Source organism: Neopelma chrysocephalum, unplaced genomic scaffold (assembly GCF_003984885.1).
Source record: "Neopelma chrysocephalum unplaced genomic scaffold, ASM398488v2 Primary Assembly neopelma1_137, whole genome shotgun sequence".
NCBI lineage: Eukaryota > Metazoa > Chordata > Aves > Passeriformes > Pipridae > Neopelma > Neopelma chrysocephalum.
In genome coordinates, this window is record NW_020897799.1 from 537,036 (window position 1) to 554,136 (window position 17,101).

The following is a 17,101-nucleotide window of genomic DNA, read 5'->3' on the forward strand; positions in this document are numbered from 1 at the left end:
AGATGGCGGCGGCGCCCGGGCGCTGACGCCACCGGTCACTTCCGGCCGGGGGGCGGCCATGGGGCGGCGAGGCCGGAGCGGGCCGTGCCGGGGGTCGAGCGGAGGGTGCCGCCCGCTGCCGAAGGTGAGGGGGCGGCGGGGCCGGGCCTGCGGAGCGGGGTAGAGCCACCTGACCGCGGTGGCTCTGCCCGGTGCGGGGCCGGCGTGGGTGGTGGCGGCGGCGGTGGCTGAGCGAGGCCCCGAGCGGGTGCGGGGGAGCTGCGGGGAGGGACGGCGGAGCTGCAGGTGGGGAACGGGGGGGCACAGAGAGACCAGGGGGGCGCGGGTGGTGTGAGAGGGGGCCGGGTAACGCAGGACCCCCTCGACTTTGAGGAGCCCCGGGACAGGGGCTGGAACCCCCCGGGGCAGTGGCTGGACCCCCTCGGGGCTGCGGGAGCGAAGCCGCCCAGGGCCAGGCGGGGACACCCCCGGGACACGGGGCTGGGGACGAGTGTGGCCCGCGCAGTGACCTTGAGCGGGTCCCCAGGCCCAGCTCTGCTCCTGTTCGCACGGCCGAGCTTTTGTAGACGAAGGACCAGCGCTGGGGGCTTCGCCCGGGGGGTGGGAGCGTGAGGGGGGACTCCTGAGTGCGGGGCTGGGGGTGCTGGGGAAGGAAGTGTCTGTGCCGCAGCGGTTACTGAGCGACAACTGCTCCGGGGGGCTGCGGGTTCTCGGAGAGGCTGGGGCCGAATCCTTTCTTCCCCCCCGGTTTGTATCCAGAATTTCCCCCCCTGGGGTTTATATCCACAGTTCCCCCACCCCCCGGGGTTTATATCCACAGTTCCCCCCCCGGGTTTGTATTCAGAACACCGCCCCCTCCTCGGCTTTGTCTCCGCTCCCACCCTGGGGTGAATTTAAGAAGTGACCGCTTAAGGACTTTGCCAGGGGAGCTGCCAGCTGGGGCTGGTGTCGTGGCACAGGGAAAGGGCTCCGGATTGGAGCCTCGCAGTGGGATTGTGGATCTCGTGCTTTCCCGCTTGGGAGCATCTCCACAGGCAACCCTGGTGAGCAGCTGGGGCTCGCTCCGGATGGTTCCCAGGGGGTGCTGAGGCATTAACATGCTGGGCAGGACACAGCCCTGGCCAGGGGACACAAAGGCCCTGTCTCTGTTTGCCAGGGAATCATCTTTAGCTTCAGCTGCAGCCAGAGCGGTTTTGGGGACTGCACTGACAGGGCAACGTTTAAAAGGACCTTAACTGGAGCATTGTGCTAAATTGAGTTTTGTGTTCAGGAGGCTGAGGCTGTGCCCAGAGTAACCGGGGGGGGGGATAGCCTGCTGGGTATCCCCTGCTTGGATCTCCAGGCAGAAATTCAAGAAATGCTGTTCTGTGCAGGGTGGGAAGGGACCAGTGAGGGGTAGTCTGAACTGTTCCAGAGGTGAAGTGCAGAATTGGCTGTGGGAGCTGGGAGGGAACCTGGTGCACTGGTGCTTTGGTTTGGAGAGCAGGTCAGTTCTTGGGAGAATTTACTTGAAAGATCATCCAAGAGTTGTTGAATGGATGTGACGGGATCCCTGGATCCCTGCCCTGAGCAAGGCTTTGGTCTAAATTTCTGTAAGAATTAAATGCTCTGAGAGAAACTCTCGTGTTGGCAGAACAAGAATTGTGGCTGTGCTGGTCATCCCTGGGGGTGCCAGCATGCCTTCCCTCCTCCACACAGGAGGGGCTTTTAGTGCCCATGGGCCCGAGGACTTTGTCTTTCTAATTCAGATCCCCGGTGAGAGGAGTTATTTGTAATGAGTCCAGAGAAAATGCAGCTATTTCCTCAAGGGGTTATGGCTGAAATTCTAAACCCAAAGCACCAGAGTACATGAAACTACATAAAAATCAAGGATATTTCATTATTATTATTATTTTGTTTTCCTTATTGCAGCAATGAGGATGTTTTTTGCAGGTAGTCCTTCACTTTCCCATGGGGAGCTCGTTTCTGTCCTTGGGTGTCAGAGGAATTTGGAGTATGGACTAAACCCTCAGGCTTCACCAGGAAATTGAATTGACCAGACTTTGTTTTATTTTTTTTAAATAAAATATTGAGTTAGTGAGACTAACTTAACTTACTTAACAAGAACCAAGTCATGTTTTCATAGGTTCTGTTTGCAGATAATTCCTGGGCAGGAAGCTTTGTGAGTTAATCATGGCACTCTTAGCAAACCCAGTAATGCTGTAATTGTAATTAAAGCAATCCTGGCTTTGTTTAGCCAGGCCATGGTGTTTGTTGTGCCTTATCTGCCAAGACAATTGCTTGTAAGGATGAAGAGTAGTTCTCTTTGCATTGGTAAAACTGTTGGACCCAGTGCCCTTAGGTATTTTTAACTGCCCTGTCTGTGGCAGCCTGTAATACTGTTTGCTGCTGTTCAGCAAATATTTTCTTGGCAGACAGGCAACAAAATGGTCAGTTAATGGCAGCTCCACCCCTGCCCTGCTGTAATTTCATAACTGTAGTTTCTTCTCCGTGCCAGAGGTAAATAATTTCCAGTTGTTTTGTTACTGCCTTTCTAACCGAGTGGCTCTGGACCCTGTGAGCTCTCCACGGAGGCTGCAGTGGGGAGACATTTCTCACAGGATCACAGACTGGTTTGAGTTCAAAGGAACTTAGACCTCATCTTGTCCCACAGGACACCTTCCACTAGACCAGGTTGCTCCAAGCCCCATCCAACATGGCCTTGGACACTCCCAGGGATGAGGCAGCCACAGCTTCCCTAGGTAACCTGTGCCAGGGCCTCCCCACCCTCACAGGGAACAATTCCTTCCCCATATCCCATGTAACTCTGCCCTCTGGCAGTGGGAAGCCACTCCTCCTTGTCCTGTCACCCAAGAGCTTGTCCAAAGTCCCTTTCCGCCTCTCTTGGAGCCCGTTTAGGCACTGTGGAAATGTAAAATGCCCTCAAATCGATGTGTGGTGGTCACTACCCCTCCCTTTGAGTTCTCACTTGGTCAATCTGCTTTCAGGTGTCAGGTTGTGGGCCCTTCGTTCCAACTCCTGCTCCTCACTGCAGCTGCTCTCCGACAGCTCAGTTCCTGCCTGGGCACACAGGCAAAACCCCATTTGCCAGCACGTGGAATGTAAGCTGTGATCCAGCTGTAGTCAAGCCCTTCCCCAAAGTTCAGTGATCTGTTACTCCCTGACACCCCAAGGTGCCTTTTTTGTTGTGGAAAGAAAGCCCTTGCAGGCAGTGAAACGATCACTGTCGTGTTGTGTGACTATCTGAGCTGCCCTTCTCTTGCTGCCTGGCCCTGTGTGGAGGTTCCCTGAGAATTAGGGGCTTCCTGAGGGGAAGGGTCTGCTGGAGGAGGCTGAGCCAGCACCTCCCTCCTCCTCCCCCTGCCTCTGGCACTCTGAGCATGGCCAGTGGTGGAAGGGGGGGCAGTGTGGGGGGTTATCAGACCAGGAGCAGTGTTGGAAGGGAGGATGAACTTTGCTCTGTAGCTGACAAGCAGCTCAACAGAGAGATCCTGGGCTGTGATTTAACCCTTTTTTTCCAGGGTATTGGTCATCAACATGGAGACTCTACGTGGCTCCTTGCATTGGCCTTGTTTTCCTGCTGTTGTTCCTCTTTTCATAACTTTCTCATCCCCCTTCCCTGGCTTGCATCATCCTCCAGCTTTAGGAAGATCCGAATGGAAATGCCCAAAGAAACGTGTCTGATTTGTGCAGGGAATCTGGGAACATAAACAGAAACTTGTCACTTCCTTCTTTGTCTAGAGCCTGGAACTGAAGTGACGTCCTGACAGCTGGGAGCATCACAGACCCGGAATGACTGGGGAGAAGCTGCTCTGGTTGGCAGTCTGTGATCCTGTGTGTCCGTTGACAGGTGAGTGTGCTGCTGGAGTGGTGCTCGTCCTCTGGCTCTCAACCTGCTTCCCAAAGCCTGGGAGCTTTGCTTTGCCACGGAGCAGTGTGGGCTGTGGTGGGAGCTGCTACGTGTGCAAGCTGCTGCTGGAGCCAGATGAGAAGGTGTCACCACCATGTGACCCCACCACATGGTAGGGTCCTGCCTCCCGAGGTTACAGTCCCTCTGCTCCACCAGCACAGTGCTGTGTGAGGGCTCGTTGTGTGCTTGAGGACAGTCAGCACAGTCTGAGGTGATGTGGGCAGCTGTAGCAAATGGGGGCTTCATCCTCTACCCAAGATGTCTCTCGTTTCAGGTGCCGGCACTTCCCATCTGGTCAGTCAAGGCTGGAGGGCTAGGCCTGGATCTGCTCTTTACCTTTGAGGGAGATCTGGACCTCTCCTCCCACACCCCGAGGAGCCATGGAGGACAAACGCAACATCCCCATCATCGAGTGGGAGCACCTGGACAAGAGGAAATTCTACGTGTTTGGGATTTGCATGACTATGATGATCCGGGTGAGCGTTTACCCCTTCACGCTCATCCGGACGCGGCTGCAGGTTCAGAAGGGCAAGAGCCTCTACAACGGGACTTTCGATGCCTTTGTGAAAATCCTGCGGACAGAAGGGACAGCCGGGCTCTACCGTGGCTTTTTGGTGAACACCTTCACGCTGATCTCGGGGCAGTGCTATGTGACCACATACGAGCTCACTCGGAAGTACGTGTCGCGCTACAACAACAACAACGCTGTGAAGTCGCTGGTGGCCGGCGGCTCGGCCTCCCTGGTGGCCCAGAGCATCACGGTGCCCATCGATGTTGTCTCCCAGCACCTCATGATGCAGAGGAAAGGGGAAAGCATGGGCAGGTTCAAGGTGCAGAGCCACGATGGCAAACGGCTTCTGGTCTTTGGTCAAACCAAGGACATCATTGTGCAGATTTTCAAGGCCGATGGTTTTAGAGGCTTCTACAGAGGCTACGTGGCCTCGCTGCTCACTTATATTCCCAACAGTGCAGTCTGGTGGCCCTTCTACCACTTCTATGCTGGTAAGTGAAAGGAGGCTTGTAATGTATCTTATCCCAGGTGACCCAAAAGCCCCTCAGATCAACTCTGACACTCTGGATCCAGCATAATTTGTTTTCTCTCTCTTGGAGTGGGAGCAGAACCCGTCATGAAACAGAGAGAGCTGTAGCTGGTGTGAAGAAATTCTCCAGGTGTTGGGTGGAAGTTTAACAGAGCAGCAGTGTTTCAATGCAAAGATAAAGATGAGGGGTGTGAGTGCCAGATGACTTGAAACTGGATAGCTCTAGGCAAGAGGGGCTTGATGTGTCTGCTTTACCTTTCTCTACCCACAATCCCAAATAATGCTTCCTGCAAATGAGGAAGGCCCTCGTTTGTTGTTGGGCAGAGTTTTGGAGCCACCGTGTAAGTATAAACCATCTTTCAGTTCACAGGGACTCAGGGATCTCATAAGTGGCAAAAGGCCTTTGAGAACCCCAAGCCTCATGGCAAAGGCAAACAACAGGCAGAGACAAAGGCGAAGTCTTCTGTGGGTTTGTGTCTGTCAGGTCTTGCTTCGGTTTTTGTAGCTTTAAAACCGGCACCAAGTCTTGTGATGAAAAACTGCACTTAGTAGAATGTTCCCTTTCTGTGGCTCAGCAATGGTGCTCCTTAGGGTGTTCCCAAAGACTAAAGGTATTGGCCAGCTAAGGGTTATTTCCCCCTGTGATGATCCTTTAGATTTCTGCAGTGCAGCTTTGCTGCTGTGGTTTTTAGGCTTGTATTTACCTAATTTCTGCCCAAAAGTGATGATAATGAGTAGCTTAGGCTCTGCTATACTGGGCTTAAAGTTTATCTTGGAGATCACCTGTTCTTCTAAATCCAGGTGTCTCGAACATCACGTTTGCTTTCCAGAGTTATGGTAGCTACAGGGAGAGCATTGGTTCCACATCCCTGCTGCATTTAAAAAGCAATGGCAGCTTGGGATGTTGGTCCAGTCTGAACTTTGTGGGGAGCACTCCCTTCGCTCTCCACATCAACAATTTATAAGACCAAAATCCACTGTATTAATTGTAAGATTGTCATGCCAAAAGACCTCAAAGGAGGGCAGTTGATATGGAGAGACTGGAGCTCTCTGCTGCCAGGTATTTGCTCTTCCCTGGTCTTCTCAGTGGACATCAAGATGTTGGGAAACAAAAGCCCCAGCTGTCAGTGAGCCTCTGCTTTGGCTACATTTCCCAATCCTGTGTCCCTGGATGGAGCAGCACCAGGGATCACTGAACCCTCCTTGGGCTCAAAGTGCACTGCTGGCCCCGATTCCAGTCGTCATTCCAGGTCAAAGAGCTGCTTCCTTCCCTCCTGTCAGACAGGCACAAGCCTCCACATTATCCAAAAATAACGAGGCTTTTGGACTGTCTTCTGTACAACTTCAACAACACAAGTGTGGGAGATTCAAATCCCATTGGCCCAGCAGCAGGAGCAGAGTGAGGATATCTGGAATGAGCACTACATGGCGCTTTTCTCCTTTAGGGTTTCACAGTGGAATACTAGGGATGTCTCCTGGACAGTGTGCTTCGTGGTGACACCTTCCAATAGAACCTTGTCTAAAGGCTTCCCCCACATTCTAAAGGGGATGGGTGTTTCCGTAACCTGTTTTGGGAACATGGAAGCTCATTCTGTCTGTTTTGCCCCATGGGCCTGAGAGCCGGTGTGGGAGCTGCTGGGACGCTGTGGGACGGAGCACTGGGAGTGTCCCATGGCTACCTAGGTGATGAGTCCTGCTCCGTGCACTGTGCTGGCTTTCTGATTGTTGTAGGAAGCAAGCACCGCTTGGAGATTCCGTGGGAGGAGGTGTCAGGCTGTAAATCAGGGATTCTGCCCACTGCAAACCAGTTGGAATTAGGGGGTGAAGTTAAAGAACTGATAAGCAGCCACTGAAAGTCTGAAACTTTCCTCTCTCTCCTGTTCCCAGAGCAGCTTTCGAGCTTGACTCCTAAAGACTGTCCCCACCTCCTCCTGCAGGCGATATCGGGGCCACTTGCAGCTGCAACAGCTTCCACACTCACCAACCCCATGGACGTGGTCAGGGCTCGGGTCCAGGTAAGAGCTCAGCCTGCCTGGCATGTCTGTGGGGTGGGGCTCAGCCTTGGCTCTCTAATCTCTGTGGTTTCAGGTGAGCTGCTCCTCTGCTCTCCCTGGGCCTTTCATCCTGGGTATCACCCGCTTAATTAGCTCTCAGTGATAGCAGGAGCATCCCAGGGAGTGGGGCTGGCAGGACTGGCCTGGCCTGCTCCATGGGCTTTCCCTTTGGAAAGGTTGTTGGAGTGGCAGATCTGTAGTCTCCAGAATCTTCAGTTGCAGCAGAGCCCCAGCGTGCAGTCTGGCAGCTCTGTGAATGTCTGTTCTGGCATTGCAGGTGGAAGGCAAGAGCTCCATCATCCTCACCTTCAAACAGCTCATTGCAGAGGAAGGTCCCTGGGGGCTGACTAAAGGCCTCTCCGCCCGCATCATCTCAGCTACTCCTTCCACCATCGTCATCGTGGTGGGGTACGAGACGCTGAAGAAGCTGAGCCTCCGCCCGGAGCTGGTGGACTCGAGGCACTGGTAGAGGCAGCTGGTGGGAGAGAACCTTTGTGAACCCTCTGAGCTCGGACTGTCCCGGGGGAGAGCCCAGGAGGAGGCGCAGCTGCTGTGCCTTTGTCTCTGGCTGGTGTCGCAGCACAAGGCAGACGCAGGAGCAACTGCACTTCACCTCTTTAGGTTTGAGTGTCATACAAATCTCTGCTGCTGGTTTTGCTTAAAACCATCAAACTGTGACCTTTGGCAACGCTGTTTGCCTGGGACAGTCCATTCCAGGTGTGTGTGAACGCATCCTGGCAGGTTATTAATTCCTTTTTTTTTTAATTAAAGACTTACTGGCTGAAGCAAAAAGCCAGTTTATTCTCTTTAAATTATTTTAATCTTTGCCAAACTTCTGAGGAGGGGAGTCTGACAGCTTGCAGCAGGGTCCTCCAGTGGGATGGCTCTGGTGGCAGTTATACTGTGGAAAGGTGGAAGCAGAGAATAGACAAATGACTTCTCCGATTGCCCACATTTATTTCTAGAAGATGTGAGACAAGAGTAACCCGGAACCACTTCAGACCTGATTTCCTGCGTTTTGAATAGATCTGTACATATTTGTTTTGTATGTTCTTGGAAAATGTTCCCTGTCTCTCATCCTCCAAACAGCAGGCAGGCCAAAGGCGAGTCAGGAGCTCAGCTGACTGTTTGGAATTAGCTGATGGCAGTTTTGACATCTAACCTGTGTTTTTAATCTGTTGATATTTAATTTTTTTTATTTTAGGGAAGCTTATTCTGATTTCTGGGGAATTGAGTGGTTGTCTGTGGCCTTGTTCGATGTGTCAGTCCTGCATGTTCAGGGTGGCTGTGGCCACTTCCCACCTTTAGTTAGTTTAAGCACAAAGAAATGCAGTTTGGAAGTGTCCGATTGTGGTGCTACCAGCAGCCAGATGAGAACTGAATGTGGTTTGAGCTACAACTGGATGCAAGGTGGGGAAGGAAAACCTTGTGCTGGCTTTTGATCCAGTTCAAACCTGACTGGTATGTTCATATTGAATAAGAAGTGATGGTTCACTAATACTTTGAGAGTTTAAATCCTGCTCATCCTGTTTGGGAAGGGCAAGGACGATGCTTTGCACACTTGTTGGATCAGAATCCTGAGCTATGGTCTGTATATTTTACCAGGTAAAAGCTTCTGGGCGATAAAACCAGAGGCTGCTCTTCGGGGAGGGGAGGGAAGGGATTGTTTGACTGCACTGTGCTGCTCTGGGTGGTTGGGATTTGCCTCTCATGCTGCCAGCCCACACGTGGTGCTCGTCCCAGTTCACCATGTCCAGGAGGTGAGGGATCCACCTCTGATCACAGACGTGCACCACCTCCATTCCTCTTGCTGCCGTGGCCAGGAATTCTGGTCAAGGTGTTGATCCTGCCGACCTATGGCTGCTGCTGGGCTCCTCTGGGCTGTCTCTTCCCCTGGGACTGGTTGGGTGTGGCTCTGCCCTTCATCCCACCCATCGTGGTTCCACCCAGCAGGGACTGGACTTGCCACCGTGTCTGCTGGAGGTGGAACGAGTGCTGTGGTGGGAGACACTTCTCTGCTGAAGGACAGAGTTCTAAGGTGCAGCGCTGTGATGGGGCTTTGGGTGAGTCATCAAAGGCCTCTTCATCCCACCTTTGTTTCCTGCAGTGCTCAGTAAGGCAGCAGGTGCCAGGGCTGCAGGCAAAGCTGTTGGAGCAGCACCTTCTGCACCTGCCCCAGTGCCTGTTTGGTGGTTAAAAGTTGACACCAGTCAGCTCTTGCTGTAATAGGAGATTCTGCTCTGAAAAGCAGAACAGCAGCACCCCAGCTCCCAGGGAGGGACCCGAGGGGACAGTGTCCCCGTTCTCACACCACAGCAGGACTAACACCGATATTAACAGGAACAACGACAGTCGGCCCCTGCCGAGGGCAGCGGGGCCAGTCCTGGTGTGTGGCATGGAGGGGTGGTGGCACCAGCGTGGGGAGACACTCGTGAGCTTAATGTTTCTCTCGTAACCAGCAAAGATCTTGACAACTAATAAACTTCTGAGACCCGAGTCTGAGTTTAAAAGTGCGTGAGTGCTTGTGCCAGGGGAGGCTCTTCTGCTTTCTGTTGTGTCACAGCTGTGCTTACTCGGGTTTTGCCCTCTGCCTTTGGAGTAGGACTAGGAGGAACCTGACCTGCCTGAGAAAGCAGTGACAGTGGCTGCGCAATGGAAGGAGAGGCCAGAGCACATGGAGCACCTGAAACATCAGCTCAGACCCCCCCTGATGACACAGGGTTGGTTCTGGTTGGCTCTTGCAAAGGGAAATGTCACTTTTCCCTCTCTCTCTGGGCTGAACTTGGCTACTTCTTCTCCCACTGAATTCTTCAGGCCTGATTGTTTTAAATTAAAAGATTGAGTACCCAGAGGCAGGGAAAGAGGGGGTTTCCAGGGTGGTTGAGAGAGAGAGGAAGGGTTTGCTGCTCTGGTTCAGGGCCCAGAGCTGAAAGGAGGTTGTAGCCGGGTGAGGGTCCATCTCTTCTCCCAGGCAACCAGCAGTAGGACAGGAGGGCACAGCCTTAAGCTGTGCCAGGGGAGGTTTAGGTCGGACATTAGGAGGAAATTATTTACAGGGAGTGACCAGACATTGCAATGGGCTGCCCAGGGAGGTGGTGGAGTCACTGTCCTTGGAGGTGTTTAAGAACAGACTGGATGTGGCACTCGGTGCCACAGTCTTGTTGACAAGGTGATGTTAGATCAAAGGTTGGACTTGATTAGGCCATTTCCAACCTAGCTGATTCTGTGATTCTGTGATTTTATTGGGGTGGTTTTGACACGTTTTGGGTTTGAGCCGCTCGGGCCGGGCATGGGGAGGCCCCGCCCACGGCCGGGCCCCGCCCACAGGCCAAAGGTCCCGCCCACCGCCCCTCCTTCCGGGTGCTCTCCCCTTCCCGCGCTGGCAGCCGGCGGGGGCGGGGCCCCGCGCCCCGACCAATGGGAGCGGCGGTGGCGGTGGCGGCAGCCAATAGGCGGCGGCGGCGCGAGAGCGCGGCCATGGCGGCGGCGGGCGGTGATGGAGGCGCGGCGGTGGCGGCAGCTGAGGGCGAGAGCGATGGCGGTGCCGACCTGGCCGTGGCCGCGGCCCTAGGCCGCACCCACGTGTTCTCCACCGTGGTGGACACATTCCTGGAGAAGCTGTTGACCGCCGCGAGGTGAGGCGGGAGCGGCGGAGGGCCGTGAGGCGCCTGCCGGGACTCCGGCCCCGACACTGCCCCTGACCCCCGGCCCCACCCTGACCCTGGCCCCCCGCTCTTGCAGCTACCAGAGGTTCGCCAACTGCTACCGCTGCTTCTACAAGCTGCAGCCCCAGCTGACCAGGAGCATCTACGATCAGTTCATCTCTCAGCTGGAGTCGTCCATCAAGGTGAAGGGGGGGGCGGGCCCAGGGGGGCTGCGGAGGGGCTTGGAGCCTCCAGAGGGGCTTCAAACTCCCTGCGAAAAAAGCACCGAACGCGTCGGTTTTAAAGGAAGCAAATGCGTTTCTTGAATGGCAAAAGCAGAAAGCTGAGGCAGCTCCCCAAACTTCTCTGTCTTCCCCAGAAAGAGCTGTAGAATCGTTCAGGTTGGAAAAGAGCCTGAAGACCATTAGGTCCAACTGCTCCCCCAGCACTGCCAGGGCCATCACCCATATCCCCAAGTGCCACATCCATACGTCTGTTAAATCCCTCCAGGGATGGAGACTCAATCCCTGGTGATTCCCAGGATGGAACCTTCATCCAGAGCAAAGCTGGAGAGACTTTGGACAAAGGCTGGGAGTGCCAGGACAAGGGGGAATGGTTCCCACTGCCAGAGGGCAGGGTTAGATGGGATATTGGGAAGAAATCATTCCCTGTGAGTGTGGGGAGGCCCTGGCACAGGTTGCCCAGAGAAGCTGTGGCTGCCCCATCCCTGGAAGTGTTCAAGGCCAGCTTGGATGGGGCTTGGAGCAACCTGGGATAGCAGAAGATGTCCCTGCCCATGGCAGGGGATGAAACTGGATGAGCTCTAAGATTCCTTCTGACACAGACCATTCCCTGGTTCCATGCCCAACAAGGGCTCACAAGTGGTGCCTGTGTTTGGGTCCTGCTGAATGCCTCTTATGTCCTTCGCAGGAGGAGATCCAGGAGATAAAAAATGAAGGGAATCTGGAGGGGCTCTTTAACTCACTGGATAAGATCGTGGAGGAGGCGAAGGAGCGGGAGGAGCCAGCATGGTATGGATGGGGAGCAGAGGGATCCATGTTCCTGCAGGGGCAATGTGGGGCTCCTGAGTGACATTTGGGTGCTGCAGGGAGGGTCTGAAACCTGCTATATCTCTACAGCAATGTCACTGGGCCTAAAACACACAAAAACTAGTTAAATCTGTGCCTCTCCAGGTCAGAGATCCATCTCTGTGCACTTCCTCAGCACAGGGAGGTCAGTGCCTCTGCGGAAAACCCAATTCTGGCCGGTCCGAAGGGCTGATGGGATGTTTTGGGCTCAGCTCCTGTCCAACAGCAGAGCTTCTCTGGGCCCCTGGCCCGATGCCTTGGCAGGTGCTGCAGGTACCACCCTGGAAATGGGCTGGGGCTGTGAACCAGCAACATCAGGGGGTTGTGTTTCTGTTGGGGAGGTGAATCACATCCTGCCTGCTCCAGGCCTCTGCTCCTGGTTGGGTTTGGGGAACTCCCCATTCCCTGCCAGGGGGTTCCCACTCTGGCTGTTCCTTGGCTCCCGGTGCCGGAGGAGCTGCGGAGCTGCTCGGGTCTGGCAGCAGATGGGGGTGGGGGATGCGCTGCTGGGTGGGATCGCGGCTCTCCGGCTGCTCCAGGTGCCGGTGTGTCCCCAGGCGCCCCAGTGGGATCCCGGAGGAGGATGTCCGAAGTGCCCTGGTGCCCTACCTGCTGAAGCACCGCTCCTACCTGCGCAAGGTGCTCGGGGAGAAGGAGGAGGAGAACAGGAAGGTGGCCAAGTCCGTGCTGGCAGGGCGGGACAGGATTGCAGAGCTGCAGCAGCTCATCCAGGCTCGCAAACAAGCCTGGCAGGTAAAAACAGATAAAACCCTTCTCCTCACAGCACCAGCCCAAGGGAGGCTCGATGGTGCCCAGCTGGTGAACGACATTTAAACCCTCCACTTCTCCAAGGCCTCCCCAGCAGCCAAGTCCTGCTGAAACTGGAGGCCTGGGCATTTTCTCTGGACGTCTCAGGTGCTTTTCCCTTTGCGCTGGGTGGGATATGAGCTGTTCCCACCGGAGAGGAGGGGGTTGTGTTCTGTATGTGCAGGGGACAGCAGTGTGTGTGACACACTCAGCTCTGAGCATGGCAGGGTGGGGAGCCGCATCCTGCTGAGCTCTGTGTGTTGTTTCCCTTCCAGGTGATTGGTAAAGAGCAGCAGGAGCTCATCACGACATTCCAGGAGCCCCAGTGAGGCCATGGGGAGTCCCCCAGGTGGGATTTGCTCAGCCCCCCAAACTCAGAACTGCCCTACCAGGCCACTGCCCTGGGACTGGAAAAGCTGGCACAATCTGATCAGATTTGGCGAAGAAACAAAAAAGAATACATTGGGATCTTTGGAAACAGATGGCGATTCCCTATTCCCCGCTCTGCTCGACAAGGAGGAGAGTCCCAGAGTGTGTGTACGCTCACCTGGTCCCTCCCTGCTGTGACAGCCCCTGATTCCAGCTACTAAAGCCACATTTTGGGCCTTGTAGGTATTTTAGCTGCATGTTAGACAAAAATCAGTGCCTTGTGCCCCAAGCTGGGCTATGGCCAGGCCTGAGGAGCCTGGGAGCAGGAGCACGTGCAGCCCAGGGCAGGTTCCAGCTGCCACAGCCCATGAGGCAGCCGACACTCTTACCCGTGTTTGCCGGTTCCTTCGGTCTCCGTGTGCTCAAACCACCCATGCCCACACAGATGTGGCAGCAGCTGCTCCTCCAAGTTCCCCCTTGCTGTTTATTTTGTTTTCCCAAGTTATTCTCCAGCCCTGCTCCCCTCCCAACAGCACAAGGGGTCTGGGCACGTGCTGTTGGCACGCAGGGGTTGGAACGGCCTTGCCTCAGCTCCATGGGCTTGTGGCACAGGAGGTTTAATGTTTCCCTGTGGAACCTCCTAGAACCAGACTGATTTTACCCATCCGGAGTTGTCTGTTATGGCCTCGTTGGAAGTTTGCCTGGCTGGGAAAGTGAAGGCTCCTGGGATCTGCCTGGTGAAGCCCCACAAACAACAAAGTGTCTTCAGCGTGGAGGAAAGGTCATCCCTTGAGGCTGGGCAGGGAATGAGGAAAGTCCCCCGAGGACTGAGGGGGCAGCCCTGTCTGGCAGCCACCGAGGGCAGCAGGTTCCAGGTCACCTGTCTGGGACAGCCCCAGGGAGAGGCTGTGCCCTGGGACAAACCCGGAGCAGCAGCAGCCGCTCGCACCCCGCCCTGGCCTCTGCAATTAGAGCCCTGGACCGAGCGGCTGCTGCAGTTTCCTCTCGGCTTCCCCTCGCTGCGCTGGAATCTGAATAAATTGGGGCTGTTGTTCATGGCTTGGCTCACTTGGCCCACTTACTCTGTACTTTATGGGTTTGTCTGACAGGCTCTAGGGTCAGCATTTCTCTCCTCCTCCTCCTCCTCCTCCACCCCAAAGCCTCCAGTTCCGCTTTTCAAGACAGGGCTGGGATTTATAGGATCTGAATGTGGTCAGGATCCCAAATAGGAATGTCACCCAGCGGCCCCAGGGAATCCCACGGCCCAGAGCCCTCCTGGAGTTAAACAGGAGCACACTGGGGGTGGGTGAGCACCCAGGCAGTGCTGGGGTCTGGGGGAGAGGAACATGTGAAAGGAGGGATAGATGCGAGAAGTTCTGCTGGTCCAGCTGTCCCACTCCCCTGCACAGGGCCAGAACCACTAATTTCATTCTGGAAAAGCCCCGTTTGGGGGTTTTTAGAGATGCTGAACCTCTCTCAGGTCCTGCTTTTGGGACCAGCTGCTGCTCTGGCCATGCAGCCTGTAGGATGTGGCATGGGGGAGCTGTGTGAGACCAAGGGTACAGGCACCTGCCTGCTCGCCCTCCTCCTGGGACACAGCACAACACTACCAGAAGAGGAGCATGTGCTGGTCCCCAAAAAATGGGTCAACAAGTCCCCACTGGCCCTGCACAGGGAGGAAAACCCCACAGGTTTTGTCAGGAAAGTGTACTGGTGTGGCAGCAGCCTGCTGGGATCCAGCAGTGGGAAGGGGGACAGGGTAGTGGGGGACTGGGAGTTTCCCAGCGCCCCATTGCCTGTCCCAGGGGTCACAGGGTGCTGCCAGGCCGACAGGGCTGGGCCCACCAGGAAATCCCCCTTGGCCTGGGGCCGTGTTTCCCTCCCTTTGTGGGCTCTGGCCAGGCACGGGGGGACCAAGTTCATCCCAAACCACAATTGCCATCTGTTCTGGCAGCTCCGGCCACGGCGGATGTGCTGGAAATAACCCTGGTGGGGCTGTGGCCTCCCCTCGCTGGGGCTGCAGCACCCTATAAATCCACTCGGGGAGCCGGGGGTGCAGCAAGCCCGGCACAGGGAGGCACCATGAAGCCCCTCGTGCTGCTGACTCTGCTGGCCCTGCTCACCCTCGGCGTCTGCCGCAGAGGTACCCCTGTGTCCGGGGATGATGGGGCTGGGGGTGGGCCGTGCCCCGGGAAGGGCTCTGGAGGGAACAAAGGGACTGGAAGAGATTTGCTGAGCCCTGGGGCAGCGGGGGTGCGGGGCTGGAGCAGGGAGAGGGGGAGCAGGATGCCCTTTGGCAGGTTGGGGGGTCTCAGTGATGGGTCTGAGCCTCCAAAGGAGGAGTGAAGTGAGGGCAGGAGCCAGCACGGGACCTTCCCGAGCCCACCCGCTGCTCCTTGTCACCCCTAGCTGCCGATCGCTCCACCAGCGCCGACGACTCTCCCAGCTCTGAAGGTGAGTGACCACGGCCGTGTTGCCCCCGCTGTCCCAGGGACGGGGGGACACAACCCCCCTGACCCACTGCACTGTCCCCTCAGCTTTCATCTCCAGACGTGCCAGTGCCCAGCTGGTCCAGAGGCAGAAGCGGAATTACGGCTATGGCAGGTAGTGCTCGGTCCTGGGCCAGGGCTCACAGCCCCCAGGTGACACTGAGGGGGTCCCCGCTGGATCAGCCCCTCCTCAGGAGCCTGCAGCCCCCACGGGACCCCCCAACACTCCCCTGAGTCCCCCGTCTGTCTCAGCAGCGTCTATGCGGCACCGCCGGACCCGCTGGAGGCGAAGCGTGAGGTGTGCGAGCTCAACCCCGACTGTGACGAGCTGGCCGATCAGGTCGGGTTGCAGGAGGCGTATCGGCGCTACTACGGCTTCGTGTAGCCCCCGCCGCCCCCTGGCCGCGCTGTGGGGCAGGGGCTGAGCTCTGAGCACCCCTCACCCCCCGCTTTACACCCTTTCTGTTAGCCCTGGAAAGAAATAAATGCATATTGTGGAGCCAGTTCCTTCCCGGGCTGGGGGGGTGAGGGAGTGGGAGGCTTCAGTGGACGTGCCCCGTGTCCCTCCACCCCACACGGCTGAGGACCTCTGGCCTCCCTCCCTGTCCCCTCCCAGGCTCCACTGTGGAGCAATGTCACCACACCTGGATCCTGTCCCTGGCAATGAGGAGCCCAGTGCTGAACCACCATTATTCCAGTTTATTTTAAAGCTGCTTCTCCCAAGCGTGGGGTTATGGGGGACAGCAGGGCTTCGCTGTGCACCTCAGGGTCCTGCACCCTGCCCAGCTACAGGGCTTCTGTCACAAACCACCTTAATTACTCATTAACCCTGACACACACACATGCACACACTGCTGAGTCCCCACGTAGGGTGATGTATCATCCCTGCCCCAAATTCATGGAATCGCAGCTGGTTTGTGGTGGAAGAGACCTGAAAGCTCATCTTGTTCCACCTCTCCCTGCCATGGGCAGGGACACCTTCCACTACCACAAGTTGCTCCAAGCCCCATCCAACCTGGCCTTGGACACTTCCAGGGATGGAGCAGCCACAGCTTCTCTGGGCAACCTGTGCCAGGGCCTCAACACCCACCTCCTGCACCCATCTCCCAGTTCACTCCTGCCACAGCCCCTGGAGTCCTGTGGGACAAGACCACCAGCCCATGCTCAGCCAGGGCACTGGGGAGAACCCCATCAACCTCTGCTCCCACCACCTGCAGCCTCTGCCTGTCCTCCACACCTTTCCCTGAGCCCAAACCCGTGAGTTCTGCCTCCAGCCCTGTGCATGCAGCCCCTGGGGCTGATACCGAGCAGCGGCCATGCTGCAGCAGGACATGGACACACAGGCACAGGCACAGACACACAGACACACAGACACACAGACACACAGACACACAGACACAGAGACATGTTCCAGGGGTTTGGCACCTTGGCTTTGGGCCTAAGCAATGGGAGCCACCAAGAGGACCCCACAGCTGAAAAGGAGGAAACCTCCAGCCCCAATTTCTTTACCCCAAACATGCTGGGAGCAGCAGGAGAGGCCAGTGCAGACAAAGGAGTTCAAAGCAAAGGACAAAGTATCAGTGCCAAAAGCTGCTGACTCGGTGGTTCACCATGGTGGAGGCACTGTAGGCAAACACTGAGGGGCCTGCAGCTCCCTGCCCCATCCACACCCCTGTGCCAGCCCCTCTTCACAGAGCTCC

General features: G+C 56.2%; 3 protein-coding genes across 6 annotated transcripts; all 3 read left to right on the forward strand.

The window, feature by feature from the left end:
• SLC25A44 (solute carrier family 25 member 44) lies at positions 1-9,498 on the forward strand. Of its 3 annotated transcripts, none has more exons than XM_027699143.1 (5): positions 1-124; positions 3,742-3,850; positions 4,185-4,912; positions 6,838-6,965; positions 7,282-9,498. In XM_027699143.1, the coding sequence occupies exons 3-5, from the start codon at positions 4,291-4,293 to the stop codon at positions 7,471-7,473; spliced, it is 942 nt and encodes a 313-aa protein (XP_027554944.1). In that variant the 5' UTR covers positions 1-124; positions 3,742-3,850; positions 4,185-4,290; the 3' UTR covers positions 7,474-9,498. The 3 variants fall into 3 exon arrangements, with proteins under 3 accessions (XP_027554944.1, XP_027554947.1, XP_027554945.1); XM_027699146.1 differs by having other exon boundaries at positions 6,888-6,965; positions 7,282-7,471; XM_027699144.1 differs by lacking the exon at positions 1-124 and adding an exon at positions 657-747.
• Positions 9,499-10,421: 923 nt separating this feature from the next.
• On the forward strand, positions 10,422-13,970 carry PMF1 (polyamine modulated factor 1). Its single transcript, XM_027699141.1, has 5 exons — positions 10,422-10,639; positions 10,746-10,851; positions 11,579-11,679; positions 12,294-12,489; positions 12,819-13,970. The coding sequence occupies exons 1-5, from the start codon at positions 10,422-10,424 to the stop codon at positions 12,870-12,872; spliced, it is 675 nt and encodes a 224-aa protein (XP_027554942.1). The 3' UTR covers positions 12,873-13,970.
• Positions 13,971-14,089: 119 nt separating this feature from the next.
• BGLAP (bone gamma-carboxyglutamate protein) lies at positions 14,090-15,867 on the forward strand. 2 transcript variants are annotated; one of them, XM_027699175.1, is made up of 4 exons: positions 14,090-15,055; positions 15,322-15,366; positions 15,450-15,516; positions 15,654-15,867. In XM_027699175.1, exons 1-4 carry the CDS (start codon positions 14,554-14,556, stop codon positions 15,784-15,786), a joined length of 747 nt encoding a protein of 248 aa, XP_027554976.1. In that variant the 5' UTR covers positions 14,090-14,553; the 3' UTR covers positions 15,787-15,867. The 2 variants fall into 2 exon arrangements, with proteins under 2 accessions (XP_027554976.1, XP_027554977.1); XM_027699176.1 differs by having other exon boundaries at positions 15,657-15,867.
• The last annotated feature ends 1,234 nt before the right edge of the window (positions 15,868-17,101 follow it).